Source organism: Ochotona princeps, chromosome 13 (assembly GCF_030435755.1).
Source record: "Ochotona princeps isolate mOchPri1 chromosome 13, mOchPri1.hap1, whole genome shotgun sequence".
In the NCBI taxonomy this organism is placed as follows: Eukaryota; Metazoa; Chordata; class Mammalia; order Lagomorpha; family Ochotonidae; genus Ochotona; species Ochotona princeps.
The window spans coordinates 5,724,639-5,741,666 of record NC_080844.1 but is presented as its reverse complement, the minus strand read 5'-3'; the positions used below and the strand labels follow the sequence as shown (position 1 = coordinate 5,741,666).

Below are 17,028 nucleotides of genomic sequence, written 5' to 3'. Positions count from 1 at the left end.
CTGTCTCTCCTCCTCTGTGTATATCTGGCTGTAATAAAATGAATAAATCTTTAAAAAAAAAAAAAGAGTATAGGTTGTTGTTAAAATTTCACTATTACATGCATTTACTGTGACCCTGAGAATCTAATGTATTGACGGAACTTCTAAAAAAAAAAAAAACCCATCAAGGAACATTTTGAAAAAATTCCCTGGTATAGAATAGCACTGCCTCGACACTGTGTTTTGAGTTACTTTCTCAGGGTGCATTTGCAGAAGTCAGTTCTGGCTCCATAGGAATATGTACATGCCACGTCATGCTCATCCCATCTTGCCAAGACAGGGATGATTTCTCGGTTTGCATTTCTCTGACTGGGGTTGAGTGATGCTTTGTGAGTTCTGTTGCTCATCCGCATTTACCTTTTAGGGTCTGAATGCTCAAGGCTTTTGCCTATTGTAATACTGGTGTGCTTGTCTTAGTTCCCATATCCAATGGTGTAATGTTGCACGGGATGTGGTGGTATCAGGTATGGATGGGGCAGGGTAGCAGCCTTTGGAACATCTTTCCTCTGTCTATTTCCAGCCTTGAATTGCATGGAGCTGTGTGTGGGGATTCACCTGGTAGCCCCAGAAACTCCTCTCAGCCCAAGGACAATGAGTAACCGGACGCTGGTGACAGAGTTTATCCTACAGGGTTTTTCAGAGCACCCAGAATACCGGGTGCTTTTGTTTGGCTGCTTCTTCTCCCTTTATTCTATGGCACTCACAGGGAATGGCCTCATCATCTTTGCCATTGCCTTCAACCGTGGGCTCCACACTCCCATGTACTTTTTCCTGTTCAACTTGGCCACCATGGATGTGATATGCACCTCCTCCATCATGCCCAAGGCACTGGCAGGTCTGTTGCTGGAGAAGAGTTCCATCTCTTATGGGGGCTGTATGGCTCAGCTCTACTTCCTCACATGGTCCGCGTCCTCGGAGCTGCTGCTCCTCACGGTAATGGCCTATGATAGGTATGCAGCCATCTGCCACCCGCTGCATTACAACTCCATGATGAGCAAGGCATGTTGCAGCACACTGGCTGCGGGTGTGTGGGCGCTCTGTGCCTTCAACACAGCCATCCACACAGGACTCATGGTGCGATTGGATTTCTGTGACCCCAATGTCGTCACCCATTTCTTCTGTGAGGTTCCGCCTCTGCTGCTTCTCTCCTGTAGCTCCACCTATGTGAACAGCATCATGATCGTCCTGGCTGATGCCTTTTATGGTGTGCTGAATTTTCTGATGACCATCGTGTCCTATGGTTTCATCATCGCCAGCATCCTGAAGATGCGAACTACAGAGGGGAAAAAGAAGGCCTTCTCAACGTGCTCCTCCCACCTCACTGTGGTGTGCATGTATTACACCGCCGTCTTCTATGCCTACATAAGCCCTGTGTCCAGCTACAGTGCAGAGAAGAGCAAGGTGGCTGGTGTGCTGTACACCCTGCTGAGCCCTACTCTCAACCCACTCATCTATACTTTGAGAAACCATGAAGTCAAAACAGCTCTCAGGAAGCTTTTCCCATTCTGCAGGAATTAATTTCCATCTTCAGAAGCACTTCTCCCTTCCTGAGAATTGTGATTTTGTTGGATAGTGAACTTCCTGGGAGGGGTCTCATGATCAGGTTTCTGGACTGGAGGGTGAGTAAACCTGTCTATTTCATTCTAGTAGAATGTCTGCATGGACAAACTCAGAATTCAGGTGCCCTGGGACTGACGGAGGTGAGGATTGGGGATCCAGGGGACTTACAGACCCCTAAAAAGTGAGGTCCCATAGTCAGATCCCAAACTAAGAATGTAGTGTAGGGAAGTGCTCCAGCAGAAGAATGCTCCCTGCATCTCGGGTGTGCTGTCATATGCAAATGTACATATACGATGTTCAAAGTGACACCTGGAGGTTAGGTGCTTGGGTCTGGGTAAGGCGGGATGTGTGGACCCACAGTGCTTGGAGGACTGCCAGAGGAACAAGCTCTTTATGAAGCTTACTGCTCCCAAAGGAACTTCTGCTGTGATCTTACTGGTTGCAATGAAAGCTTTTTTTTTTCTGTTTCTTCCTTTTTGTCCCACTTTCATTCAAGATGAGATGAATTATTAGGACTGCCACTTGGCTTTAAATATAATTATCCTAATGTCCATCACCTGATGCGTCTAAGAGACATGAAGCAAGTCTTCTCACTCTTCCTTGACTTTGTGATCAGGGCATGACGATCTAATGTACCTCACTGATTTGGAGTGGGGACAATCGCTACAATCTGGGTATAAGAAGTCACAAAGCTCTGATAGAAGGCAACACTGACCTTCCCTGGTTCCTGATTGAAACTGGGTAGACAAGTTTTCTGTGTCTAATGAAGATAAATCTTGAGCCTACGCTCTGTGCTGTCGGGCAATTGTACTGGAAAGTTCTCCCTCTCTATCTGTATCAGTTAGAATGCTAGGACCAAACTAAGAATGTTTAGCTGTATTCTTGGAATAAAATAAAAATATGAATTGTTTGCCATTAGAGATGGGAACTGAGAGTCTGGTATTTGAATTGGATGCACTGTCTCTGAGTCTTTTTCAACCAGTGTTATCATCATTCATTGGAGAGCGCATTGATTTGGAGCATGAAGTTCAAGCACAATTCACGACAGTGAATTGTGGCTGACAGTGACACTTACCGAGCAGATCTAATATCCTCTAGTAGAATTATGAAGGTTCAACTGGCATATTAATGCTCTCCAATTTTGTGGGAGGCTTTCCAATAAGCGAAGCTTTGAAAACAGCACTGCCTCTATGATCACTAGCAGATTCTCAACATCCCAAAAAGAGTTCTTCCTGTATTACTTATCTTAGTTTCTTATAATTTTCACATCCTCTACATTTATAAAATATTTTAAAAGGTGCTTGGACAACTATTGAGAATTAGGAGAGTATTACAATTTGAGAAAAACAGAAATGCTTAATTTGATGTTCTTAGAAGGGTGGTGATACAGGGCCCGGTGTGGTGGCCTAGAGGCTAAAGTCCTAGCCTTGAACGTGCCAGGATCTCATATGGGCACCAGTTATAATCCCGGCAGCCCCACTTCCAATCCAGCTTCCTCCCTGCTTGTGGCTTGGGAAAGAAGTCCAGGAGGGCTCAAAGCCTTGGGACCCTGCACCTGTATGGGAGACCTGGAGGAGGTTCCTGGCTCCTGGCTTTAGATCGATGCAGCACCGGCTATTGTGGTCACTTGGGGAGTGAATTATCGAATGGAAGATCTTCCTGTCTGTCTCTTCTTCTCTCTGTATATCTGACTTTGTGATAAAAATAAATAAATCTTAAAAAAAAAAAGAAGGGTGGTGATTCGGTGACGTGGTCAGTTTCACCCATGATGATAAATGAGAGAAGGCCTGAAGAGTGCTGTGTGCCAGGTGTGTGCCAGGGTGCTGTGGATGCCCACTGAAGTGAGAGTGTGGAAGGAGTCCTGGACTGGTAGGGGGAAGAGATGTGAATTCAAGCCCGGACTCCTTCAGCAGCATTCAACCCACTTGAGCCATTTTTCTTCAAAGTATGAGGACAACATATCAACCGAGCGAGGCTGACAACAGGGGGTAACAGGACTGAAGAAAGGTCAACTGAGCACAGAATTTAGGATGTCACTCTTGGTGAATGATCCCAGAGGGCAGGAAGACCATGGCCATTGCAGCCTCTCCCCAGTGCCAGCTTTGCGGTGACTCACTGAGTTGAGTAGAAGGCTTTGCCTGGTGTGTGTCCACAATCTGCTTTCTGACATAATACTCCCTTCTTGTTCTCCAAACCCATGCAGGCCCATGTCCCTCTCCAAATCTCTCTCTGTCCTCCCAGTGCCTTTCCTGGGTTCTGCTTATTTTGTAGCTGTGGGTCTTGCAGGGGTGAGCAGCCGGTCTGTCTAGCTGTATTTGTTCAGGCAGAGCCTTCCTTGCTGGACGTTTGTCTTTCAGGCACAAACATATCCCTTTTCTTTAGCTGGCCCGACAAGGAAGAACTTGCTCTCTGAGTGGATTCTTTTGCAGGATCTGGCCCCAGTTTGTCTCTTTTTGCTTAGAGTGAGAAGCAGCTCTTGCTTTCATATTATATTCCCTCTTAAAATTAGTCCTCTGATTTAACAGGCAAATTTGTGACCAAGGAACTCTTCAGGCAACCCTTTTATGGTTGACCATGACACCACAGTATCAAGTATTTAACAGCCATGAAGTGACGGATACTCCTTTCAATTTCACCCATTCCTCTGCTGTTGGTCTTTGTATGTGCTTATCGAACAAGGAAAGCACTCTCTCCTTTAAATCACTCCCTAATCATAAATCCTTACTACTTTCATCTTCCCAATTCAAGCAGCCCTCCTTAGAAGTGGTGGCAAGTATATGATAATGCATCTGGCTGGTGGGACTAGCATCTGGGTCCTCTCCATGCAGGCTACTTCACTGAGTGACGCCTCAACTATGTAACTTCCCTCTGTTCCTGAACAGGAAGGCAATTGTGCCCTTGTGTTTTATGTAGCTTTTCTTTTTCTTTAAGGATTGATCCTTGGATGCGATTATACTGGGAGTTTTGACAACCATGACAATCCCTGGAAATCACTGAGACATTGGGCTGCTGTTTGAGCTTCCCTGGGCATTTGGCAGTATCATTCTCAAACTCAGATGCTAGTAGGGCTGCCCATCGGTGACAACCAAGAATGCCATCTTGTGGGGGTACGTGTTGTGGGATCACGGGCTAAACAGCCACTTGAGAGGCCCACATGCCTTATTGGAGTCCTGAGTTGAGTTGTGGCTACTTCACGTCTTCATTTTTTTTAAAAAAAGATTTATTTATTTTTATTGCAAAGTCAGATATACAGAGAGGAGGTGAGACAGAGAGGAAGATCTTCCATCTGATGGTTCACTACACAAGCGGCCACAATAGCTGGAGCTGCGCCCATCCAAAGCCAGGAGCCAGGAGTCTCTTCCGAGGTCTCACACACAGGTGCAGGGTCCCAAGGCTTTGGGCTGCCCTCGACTTCTTTCCCAGGCTACAAGCAGGAAGCTGGATGGGGAGTGGGGCTGCCAGAATTAGAAACAGCATCCATATGGGATCCTGGTGCATTCAAGGTGAAGACTTCAACTGCTACACTATCGTGCCAAGCCCACTTTTTCCTTTTTTTATGATTTGTTTTGAAAGGCAGATTGATAGATACAGTGAGCCACATGTGGAAAGATCTTCCATCTGCTGGTTCACTCCCCAAAACACTGCAAAGGCTGGAGCTGAGCTGAGCCAAAGCCAGAAGTCATGAACTTCTTCTGAACCTCCCATGTGGGTGTAGGGTCCCAAGGACTTGGTCCATACTCCACTGCTTTCCCGGGCCATCTAGCAGGAGCTGGATCAGAAGTAGAGTAGCCAGGGCATAAGGTGACACCCATATGGGATGGCTGCAGGTTGAAGATTAGCCTGTTGAGCCACCCACCACACCAGTGGCATTTCTGATTCAGTTTCTTGGCAATGCACCTGAGAGGGCTGTACAGGATGACCTGAGTCCTTGGGTCCCTACAGGATGGAATTCCTGGCTTCTGGCTGTTGCTGTCATTTGTAGAGCATTCCAGTTGATGCACATGGTGACGGCTGAACTGGCCTGACCAAGGCCAAGACTCATTCTGCCATTACCACGGGGTTTAAAACTCCTTGGTTTTAGTACATCAGGATCCATTTTCACCCACATTCTCACCAGAATTTATTTTTTGACTTTTGGATGATAGAGATTGGGATTACTTTTTTTTTGTTTGTTTATGGTAATTCCCAATGATTTTTTTTTATTTCTGTGGTGTCTGATGTAACATCATTTTAATTTTCAGATTTTATTAATATGAGTCTTCTCCTTCTTTGTTGATTAATTGGGTCAATAGCCTATCAAGTTTGCTTATTTTTTTCTTAAAAAAATAGATCTTCATAGCACTTATAATTTGTATTTTTGTAGCTTGTTTCTTTTTTTTAATTTTTGTATTTCCTTTCTTCTAACAGTTTTGGGCTTGATTTATTCCTACTTTTCTATGTCCTTGAGATTCATCGTTAGGTCATTTTTAAAATGTTTTTCTGGTTTCTTGATGTCAGCACTAGTTGCTATAAATGTTCCTCTTAACACTGCTTTTACTGTACCCCATACATTTGAATGTTTTGTGGTAATCTTCACTAATTTCCTGCATTTTTATTTGCTTTTTAAAAGATTTATTTATTTGACTTGAAAGTGAAAATTCCAGAGAGGTGATTTCCTCTTGGACTTCTTGTGTGGTCTACGGTTCTTTAAGAAGCATATTGCTTATGCAACAAGGTGGAGGAATCCACCATGGGGGGAGGGCACGGGGAGGGGTTGGGGGAATCCCAGAGCCTATGAAACTGTGCCTATGAAACAATGCAATTAATAAAAAGAGAGAGGAGCATATTGTTTAGTTTCCATGTGTTTGTATATTTTCTAGATTCTAATGTTAATTTCCAGCTTCATTCCAATGTGATCAGAAATGATACATGATATAGTTTTAGGGTTTTTTTTGTTGAGATTTGTTTGATGGTCTATCAGAGGGTCTCTTCTAGAGAATCTCCCATGCAATCATGAAAGAATGTGTGCTCTGAGGTCGTGGGATGAAATATTCTGTAGATGTCACTTCGATGTATTTGGCCAGTAGTGCAGATTAGCTCTGTTTCTTTATTAATTGATTTTTTTGGATCTGGTAGATCTGTCCACTGGCGACAGTCAGCTGATGAGTCTCCACAAGAATGATTGTACTGGAGGATGTTTCTGCCTTTAGATCCATTAACGTTTGATTTTATTATTTTTTATTCGTATTTTCCATTCTGCACTGTTGTAGGTATAGGGTTCCCCACTTGCCCCGCTTTCCTCTTCTCCCCTTCCCACTGTCCCTTGTATTTTATAATAACATAGTCCTTCTGCTGTGGTCATGACTCCAGCTTTCTGTTTTTTACATGGATCCTGACATTTTAGGTATAATCAGTGGTAAAGGGTCTAGTGTCTTGTTGTCAATGTGTATTTAACAGTTTTATTGGGGCCTTCTGTTATTGGGGAGTAGAGATGCATGCTACAGTTCTTTTTTCCCCTGGTACTCTAGTCTCCATTATACTGTTTGCTTGCGGGAATACAAGTGTATACTCTGTTTGCCTACATGTGTTTTCGCTTTGTGTTTTGGCTGAAAATTGTCTTATATCAAAGACAACATTGGATATTTGTCTTTTGGGGACTGGCTTATTTCACTGAGCATTGTGGTCTCCAGCTGGGACCACCTTGTTGCAAATGGTAGCATTTCATTCTTTTTAATGACTGAATAGTATTCCATGGAGCAGATGTACATCAGACTTTGTTTTAAACAGTTGGGTGCCCTAGCATTTACTATAGTCATATCTTTCTCTTTTTCTTACAAAAAATGTTTATTTATTTTTATTGAAAAGGCAGATTTACAGAGAGAGAGAAAGAAAAATTTCTGTCTGGTGGTTCACTCCCCAACTGACCACAAAAGCCAGTGCCGAGCCGATCCAAATCTGGGAGGTAGGAGCTTCTTCCACGTCTCCCATGTAAGTGCAGGATCCCAAGGTTTTGTGTCATTTTCCACTGCTTTTTCAGGCCATTAAGCCCAAAGCTGGATGGGAAATGGAGCAACTGGATCATGAACTGGTGCCGATATGAGATCCTGGTGCATGGAAGGCAAGGATTTAGCCACTGAGCCATTGCATTGGTCTGTGTAGTCACAACTTTCTTAATCGTTTAATCCCAGCAGCTCCACTTCCCATCCAGCTCCCTGCTTGTGGCCTGGGAAAGCAGTCGAGGACGGCCCAGTGCATTGGGACCCTGCACCCGCGTGGGAGACCTGGAAGAGGTTCCTGGTTCCCGGCTTTGGATCAGTGCGCACCGGCCGTTGCGGCTCACTTGGTTAGTGAATCATCGGATGGAAGATCTTCCTCTCTATCTTTCCTCCTCTGTGTATATCTGGCTTTGTAATAAAAAAAAATAAATAAATCATTTAATAATAACCATCTTGTATCTTTCAATAGTTTTTATCTTACACTCTGTTTTGTTATTATTTGGATGGCAATTCCTGTTTGTTTTTGTTTTTCTTTATTGGCTAGTAATATCTTTTTCCATCCTTTCGTTTTCAGTATATGTGTATCTTCATTGGCAAGGTGTGCATTTATAGGAAACATACAGATTAGTCTTGTGTTTCCGTCCATTCAGCATTTCTGTGTCTTTTAATTACAGAATTTATGCTATTTATATTCAAGTTGATTATTGTAACTGGTGATCGCATCCTATCACTTCTCTATACATATTCCTGTTGTTTGTTTTGAATATTTATATTCAGTGTGATTGTAGATGTTGCCGAATTAATGAAATTTCAAATCCACTTTATCATCTAGACCATTAACAGTTAATCAAGTGTTTTTGATATTTTATGTTTTACCTGTCATTTTAAGTTTTGTTTTTTTATCCTTTAACTCAACTTTTTAATTTTTCTATTTTATTTTCAGTATATTCACCAAGTAGCTCTCTGAATATTTTTATTTTGCAGTATCATTTGGATTTGTCCCTTGTACTTCTCAGTGCATCTCCTATGGTATCTTCAGTGATTCCTCTAGATACTATTTCCTTTATGTTCAAAGAACATCATTTGTTCATTGTTGAAGGACAGGTATGTCTGTGAAAAACTCGACTCTGCTTCCGGTGGGAATGTCTTCATTTCCCCTTCATTTCCACAGTTTTTAAATTCTATGTAGTTTTTTTTTCAGCACTTGAAAAATAGTGTGTCACTTCTTTTCAGCCTGTTGATTTTTGGAGGAGACATTCACCGTCATTTGAAGATTTGTTCCTCACAGGTATAAACCCTTTCTCTCACTGCTTTTTGCTTTTTCACTGTGTCTAGTCACCAGAAGTTTGACCGCACTGCGCTTAATCTGGCCTTTTTGAGTTTACCCTACATGCAGTCCATCTACTCTCCTGAGTCTGTATGGGATGCTTTATTCCAAGCCGTGGATCAGTTATGCCCGTTTCTTCTCTTTACCCCATGACATGAACAATCTTTTCTGTAGTCTCAGAGATGCACAGGTTTTGATGTACATTTTTCACCATCCTTTCTACTGACGCTGTAGAGTAGTTCATCTTTCCTACATGTTGAGTCCCTAATAGTTTTCTTGTGTGTCATCCTTCTGCTCTCATCACTGAGCTCTTAAATATTCAGTTGTAACATTTTGTGCTCCAAAACTTTTGCATATTTTATGTTTTTTATTTCTTGGCTGACACTACCTAACTTTTTTTCCGAGTGTTTTCCTCTTCTTCAAAAACGTTTTTGAAGCACATTTGTGTTACTGATTGGAATATTTTGACGATGGCTGCTTTAAACTCTCGTATCACTCAAATATTCCTACCGTCTTTTGATTACCTTTTAAAATTCAAATTGGCATTTATTATTGTTATTTTTTCACTTCTTGGTGGAATGAGTGATTTTCAAGAAACCTGGGCATTTCGGGTATTATGGTTTAAGACTCTAGATTTCTGTGTTGATGTTGGATTTTATCTAAGTCTGCAGAGCTATGGAAGAGTTGGGGATGCGGCAACTCAGAGCTGCCAGAAAATGGTGCAAGTTTCCTACCCAACCTTTCAGCCCCACTTTAGCGTCATAACAGGATTTGGTACTTTATAAATGTATGGTATTTGTAAGCATTCTACTTATAATGAATTCCACAGAAGACAACTCAGATATCTATGAGTCCATATTATTATACTGGAAAGTGTAATGAAAGAGTGACTCCGATGCTTGTGCAATAATCTTCTGCTTGCAACAGTGCCCAATTAGTAGCCACCAGGGACCCCAGGGAGTCATTGTTCCATCTTATTCTTATGTCGTTTGCTGCCTACTGGTCCTGGAGGCTCCTCATTGGTGTCAAGAGACAATCTGATGTGAAACACGGTGTGAAAGAAATCCTTAAAACATACTTTCTGCTTTTAAGGGTATAAATGCTGCTCTATTCTGATGAGGTGAAGATGGAAAACCTAGTGCCTCGTAACATTTTAGAGGCAATCTATATAATAGAAACCAGATGAAGCAAGCCTGCTATTTTTGCTTTCTGACTGCCCCAAGGCATTTTCTCAGCCAAGTTCAGTAGAGCTGGCTATTTCAGGGATAGGAAAAGTTCTTGCAACTGGGAGGCCTGAATGCCTGCAACATGCCATGATATCCTTTTGGAAGTGCAAGTGAACTCAGACTCAGTTTCCAGATGCAATGTGTTGTCCTTTGCTTTCCAGCATCTCACCATTGAAGGTTGCCACTGGACTGTCTCTTTAATTTCCTGCAGGTGGGAAAGTTCTAAACTGTTGAAGATGGGTGATTAGCAGTCATATCGCACATTTCAAGTCTTTATCTGGATAAATTGGAGAACATCTCAGATGAAAGTGTTCTCTTGATTTTTCAACTGCCTCGCCCAGCATCTTGGTTTTCAAAAGAGTAAGGAACTGCAGATAAATCTCTGATGATTGGGAGCTGCCTGTGGGTGAGCACATGGCCTTAGTTTGACTAGGTCATTGCATCACTAGTTTGTTGTAATTTGAAGCAGTTTGTTCGTCTTCCAGGGGTCTTACACCGTAAAACGATTGGGGCTGTCGATCTGGTTAAATCAGTACTAGTTCAGAGATCTTAGAGGAACCCTTGCTGACCAACATGACAAAGTCTCACCTAAGAGAACTCTGTGAACTTAGATGGCAAAATAGAACAATTATTCTACATGGGCAGACAGTGGGTTGGAGAAGGAATCAGAAATTAAGTCTTGGAGTCAAGTCATGTTATTGCTTGTTCTGTCTCCTTGCAGGAGGAGATAGATGATAGAAGATAGATGATAAAGATTCTTCCCAGAAGAGCAGTTAGCATGGGATGGAGAAGAAACCTGTCCAATTGGTTGATGTCAGGTTAGGGTCAAGAGGGACTGGAGGAGTATCAATGCTCCACTGTCATGTTCCTAATATAACTCACCTCAAGGAGCTGCAGTTGAAGCCACCAAAAGCTTTTTTTTTTTTTTAAATTCAGTGACAATATGTCTCCAAATTTGGAAGCATATTCAAGACATAATGAAATAATATTTCCTGTGGAATTTCATGATCAAAAATTCTTACAATTTTTCTTTTCCTTTTCATTAATTGTTGCTGTACAATTTTGTTAGCAGTGTTACATCTCATATTGACATGAAGAACTAAAAGAAAGCTTATTTTTTCTTGACAGTGAATGGTATTCTTAAAATCATATTGTTCTTTATGCAGACTGCTAGGAGCAAGCACAATTTTATTTGTACAAGAATTGTAGGCTACATATATTATGTTCATACATGAAAATTACTTTGTTTAATTGGGGAGATCCACAAAGAAACTTCCTCTGAGGTGATCCCAGACCAGATTCTTGTGTGTACTTGCCAGTACAGGGTCCTGCACAGTCCATCACCCCAATCAGCTGGTGGTTGCAATTGCTGGGTCAGTTTTGTTTCCAGCCCTGTCTTCCACACGAACCTATGGGCGTTGCAGTCCAGCCTGATTCTGCCCAGCACACATTCGGCCCTCCCACAAACCAGTGGAAGCTGAAGCCTAATCGGAACGACCTGCAATAACTCCCACCAGGCCCACCCCCTGCCCTGGTTCCCGTGCTTGCCAGTATGTACAGCAGACTTATCCAATCTGTCCCACATCCCGTTCAACTCTCCTACATGTCAACGGGCATTGAAGCCTAGTTCAACACAACCAACCCTACTATCCAGCCCACACACATGCTGGTGGGTCCTATTCTGTCCAGGCACAAAGAGAAGTGCAGTTTCCATGGTCTGACCATGGAGTGCAAGTGTCAAAGCCAAGCCTCCTTAGAGGCTCAGAAGGAACAGTAGACAGCAAATCCAAGTTCAGGGAGGATAGGGTAGTCTTTCGGAACCTGCAGAGGACACCTGGTACCACAACAGGACGGAAGACAGAGCAAATTGATAGCTACTCCAGCCATGTGTTGGCAGTGAGAATCTGGGCTAACGGAGAATCTAAGGTAGACTATGTCAGTCAGTGGATTCTGGAGAGATTTCATCGTTTTTGGAATGGTGAGACTGGCAGCAATTCAGAATTATTGGCCTATCAAAACTGCTTAAGCAGGACCCTCAGAGCATGTCCCACATCGGAGACCCTGGATGGGTGGGAGGCTGGATAGGGCTTTTCCACTTTCCCCTTATCCCAGATCTAGAAAAAATAATAATAATGTGGAAACAATGGTCTTACCCACTTTCCTGTAGCCCTTGACACTTTGTGCCCGAATCAACTTTGTAAAGATTAGAAAAAAATTTCTTTGTTTGGAGGTAGGCAAAAGCTACATAAATTGTTTAAAATAACGTGGGCAAGCATGTTACCTAGTGGTTAAGTGCTGCTTGGTATACCTGGAGCCCAAGTTTGAGTGCCTGTGTTTAAGTCCCTGATTCACTCTCAAATTCAGAAACCTGTGGATGCAAATTCTCAAAGAAACGAATGATGGCTCAAGTCTTGGGATGCTGTCACCCATGAAAGAACCCTGGACAAAGCTTCACGCTTTCAAATAAATGAATACATCAACAAGTAAGTAATAAGTAGTCTCATTAAAAAGAAATAGATAACTCGTGTATGCTGTTTTAGGCTAAATAAAATAAAGCTCGTTCTGCAGTTCTGACTGTTAATAGTTCATTGGAAGTTAATGAAAAAAATGGCTGCTGCATGGAACAAAACTTCAGTGCAGGAGTTCATCCTGGAGGGGTTCCCTGCGGTCCAGTACCTGGGGAACATCTTGTTCCTGGTGCACCTGCTGGCATACCTGGCCTCCCTCATGGGAAACACGCTCATCATCACCGTCACCTGGGCTGACCGTCGCCTCCAGACACCCATGTACTTCTTCCTCAGCAGTTTTGCCTTTGTGGAATGTTGCTTTATAACCTCTGTTATTCCCAAACTGCTGACCATCTTCCTGTCAGGGAGGCAAGCAATTTCCTTTGCTGCCTGCTTCACACAAGCTTTTGTCTCTCTTTTCCTGGGGACAACTATCTTCTTCCTTATGGCTGTGCTGTCCCTGGATCGGTACCTGGCCATTTGCAAACCTCTGCGTTACTCCAGCATCATGAGCCCCAAGGTGTGTTTCCTCCTGGTCACTGCCTGCCTAGCTTTGGGATTCCTCTTCATGCTGGTTCCAGTGGTGACGCTTTCCCAGTTGTCCTTCTGTGGCCCCAATGTCATCCCACACTTCTTCTGTGATTTTGGGCCCTTGGCTAAGCTCTCCTGTTCAGAAACAAAACCTATTGAGACGTTGTTTTTCAGTCTTGCTGTTTTAGTTCTTTTTACATCCTTCCTTTTAACCATCATTGCATACAGCAACATTGCAGTCACAATAGTGAGGCTGCCATCAGCCAAGGAGCGAAAGAAAGCTTTCTCCACCTGCTCATCTCATCTCATTGTCCTCTCTCTCATGTATGGCAGCTGTCTTTTTATATATGTGAAGCCAAAGCAGACGAGCAGGGTGGACTTCAACAGACAGGCTGCTCTGGTGAACACAGTGGTGACCCCTGTGCTGAACCCTGTCATCTACACCCTGCGCAACAAGCAGGTGCACCAGGCTCTGAGGGATGCTCTGTGCAGGGTGAAGTAGACTCCCAGCTTCTCAGTAGAGGGTGCTCCTTCTCAGTAGAGGGTGCTCCTTCTCCATGATTGAATCCAGTTTTTTCACAATGTAAATAATCTTCTACCCAGTTGTAAGTTTGCTAGTTTGATCATGTTGCCATTGTTCATTTTATGAACATGATCATGCTCCCTTAAGCCTTTCTGCAGTTCTAGCAGTCTTCCCTATCATGAGTTAAAAACACCTTTTTGTGTTTTCTTTTCACTAGTTTTGATTCAATGAGTTTTAAAAATTTAATGAATTTTTAATACATGAAACTATTGGATGTTTGTGGAAAATCATTGCTGGAAATGTGTCTACTTTTAGTAAGTATAAGATAGAGAACGCAATCCAAGCATTTACAATATCGAATTTATTTAAGCATAAGCAAAATAGTCATTTTGTTAAACTCTGAAAATCAACACATACAGTCATACATATTTGCATATGACTGTCATTCTATTAGTAGACTAATAATCATATCTCTGACTGAATATTCTTTATTTAAATGGACTATGTATCTTTACAATGATAGTTCTTTATAAAGATGTACTTATATTTCTAATTGTCCCAATCATGAGACCATATGAACTCCTTTACTTGAAACAAAAGACTTTATTTCATTCACCAGGTTTGTTTTAGCACTGAAAAACCTGCAGTTGAAAACCTTGTAGTAGAGATGCTTTAGTTGCCCTGCAACAAGGAACTGGATAATTAAGATCTCCACCTTGCTTATAAAAATTAAATAAACTGGTTGCAGTCTAATTACAGGTGGGAAGAACTCTAATTGTGGCTCTGAAGTCCTTCCAATTGCCCCTTTGAAGATGTCTCTGCATTGGTAGGATAAGAAGCAACATTGGGTAGTTTTAGATACTCATTTTAGAAATAGCATGAATAACAGTATTGACAATTTGTGTGATACATGGCAAACTGCTATATAAGATCCGCTTGAGGATGGCACAAATTATTTTTTAATATGTACTTAATACTTTTGGGAAAATAAAATGAAAATATCATCTATCTGTTGCATTACTTCAAAATGGTGCTGCAGTATGTGAGATCAATAATATTTTCAAATTTTAGGGATGAAAAAAGGCAATGGCATTACAGTTCGTTCGTCATTCTGGGAAAAATTATTAGCAGAGTAGTACATGTACCACGTGCAAAGAAGTGAGACAAAACTGAATGGAATTTTTAAAATTTTTATTTTTCATGACACAGTTCCCTAGCCTTAGGGATTTTTTTCTGTCATCTTCCCCACTACCCATTGTTTTTCCCTATGTTATTGCAATAGGCTAGTTCTTCAGCAACAGTCACAATTTTGTGATTCTACTTAAGTGTATCATGGCATTGTAGGCATAGCCAAAAGTAGAGAGTCCAGCACCCTATTGTCAAGATAGCTTTACCAGTTTAGATGGAAATTTTTATACACATGGGAAAGAAACAAGTTAATTTGTATTTGATTAATAAAATTTGTTTGCTACAATCTGATACACTATAAGCACACTACAATTTCTCATTTTAAAATTATTTGCCATGATAAAGCTTTGTACGTGTATGGATTTCCTCCTTTCCTTCCCTTTTCTCCCTCCTTAATTTCCTTCCCACTATTTCCTCCCATATAATTACAGTAGTATAATCCTTTTCTTTATCCATTAATCTGCTGATGGACATAAAACCAAGAATATATCTGTTAGTTTTATATTCCATTGAGATTTTGATAGTGAAAAACAACAGTGCTTGACCAAGATGGCGAAGTGAAAGAAACCAGCCTCTCCCCCATGCAGATAGGGATACAAAACCCAAAATAGCCCAGAGAAGGCTTGAGGATGTTTGAGGAGCTGCAATGACACTGAGGGAAAAAATCAGAGATGGCCAACCCAGAAGAATAACTAACAAAACCAGCACCTCATGGGTGCAAGTGGATGGCTGGGAAGAGAGGAAAGGTTGAAGCTGTAAGCGTCAGTCATCCAGGAAACACCACCACGGTCCTTGGTGGCCTGCTCTGTAGAAGACAATGCCGTCTTTGGCCATGGAGGTAATGTACATTCATTGCTCCTGGGGATCCCAGAGTAGGAAACATCATAGCACGCAGCTGTCTTCCCAGAAGTACCATTGTCGTGTGACTCTGGGATCTGAGCTGTTGCTTATTTTGATGCTGTATTCGACTCCGTGCTCAAGTCTTATCTTCTCCATGAGTGCTCACAGGTAGACCCCAGCCCTGCAGTTAAAGTGCATCACACACCCTGGAGCCATTTTCATGGCAACAGAGCTTACATTCTGAGCCCCAGATACAAGGTCTCCCTGTATGTTCTCATGCTTTAGATTACTTCTTGGTTGACACTGAGTTTGCACATACCCTGGTCCTGACTCAAAGGCCATGCTGCATGCGTGTATACATTAAACACTATTGCCACCACTATAATTGGCAGTCTACACCCTGGGTCTTGGAACCCAGTGTATCTGTGTACCTGTGACTTGAAGTCCTAGCTCATTTGCAAGGAAGAGCTACAGCAGTTCTTTCTACAGAGCCATTGTCACTGCACATGTTATGATGTCACTTCACATCACGTGCACGTTGCACAGCATTACTAACTTGAAAGTGTGAATATCAGTGCCCTGTACATTGGTATTGCTGCCATCCTAAACCCCAGCATTGTAGTTTTTATCAGCATGCCCTTGCTATAGGCCTCAGCTCTGTGACACCTCTGAGTTTCACTCATCAGACGCAAATGCCACTAACACTGTAGGAGGCAATAGTTAGTCACAATACCAACAGGGAACCCCTGAGTCATCAACTTACCCAGTGACAGTAACACCTGTTAGCTGGACCATTGCACCATTGCTACTCAAGGCCACTATAGTTTTCCCTGCAAATTTGAACTGGAATAATGATTTTTTTCTCAGCACCAAAATCAATAGACAGAGCTGCTCAGACTACAATGCTGAGCCTTCATTAGTGCTAGAGCTGCTGTGCTCCTTCCTGGGTGCGTTCTTCTGGTCCTACTTCCCTGAGAGGAAGACTTCTCCCCACCAAGGCCTGTCTGTAAAGACGGGAGGAAGTTGTGCCTCTATCAGATGCACAGATGCCGATGTAAGTTTCAGAGCAAGACGAAGGTTCACCGCTGAAAGAATATCATATCTCAGAAGATGTCCTCAAAGGTGCATGCACTTACAAGCCACCTGATAAATGTTTTACACAATTACTTCAAGGTAACTCACACAGGGTTTTAAGAAATACATTAGTCAATTTAATAATTTATGTGAAACATTAAGTGACCCTTAAAATAAATTGAACGAAAGGATTGAAATCATGAAAGGACTGGAAATACATTTTTGAAGTGTCCACTGA

At 42.3% G+C, this 17,028-nt stretch overlaps 2 protein-coding genes across 2 annotated transcripts; both read left to right on the top strand.

Annotated features, from left to right (window-relative positions):
• The first annotated feature begins 570 nt into the window (after positions 1-570).
• LOC101531227 (olfactory receptor 13A1) lies at positions 571-1,840 on the top strand. The gene has a single exon (XM_004598653.2). It carries the CDS (start codon positions 571-573, stop codon positions 1,555-1,557), a length of 987 nt encoding a protein of 328 aa, XP_004598710.2. The 3' UTR covers positions 1,558-1,840.
• A 10,885-nt stretch (positions 1,841-12,725) lies between these two features.
• On the top strand, positions 12,726-13,667 carry LOC101531481 (olfactory receptor 6E1-like). Its single transcript, XM_004598654.2, has one exon. The coding sequence runs from the start codon at positions 12,726-12,728 to the stop codon at positions 13,665-13,667; it is 942 nt and encodes a 313-aa protein (XP_004598711.2).
• The last annotated feature ends 3,361 nt before the right edge of the window (positions 13,668-17,028 follow it).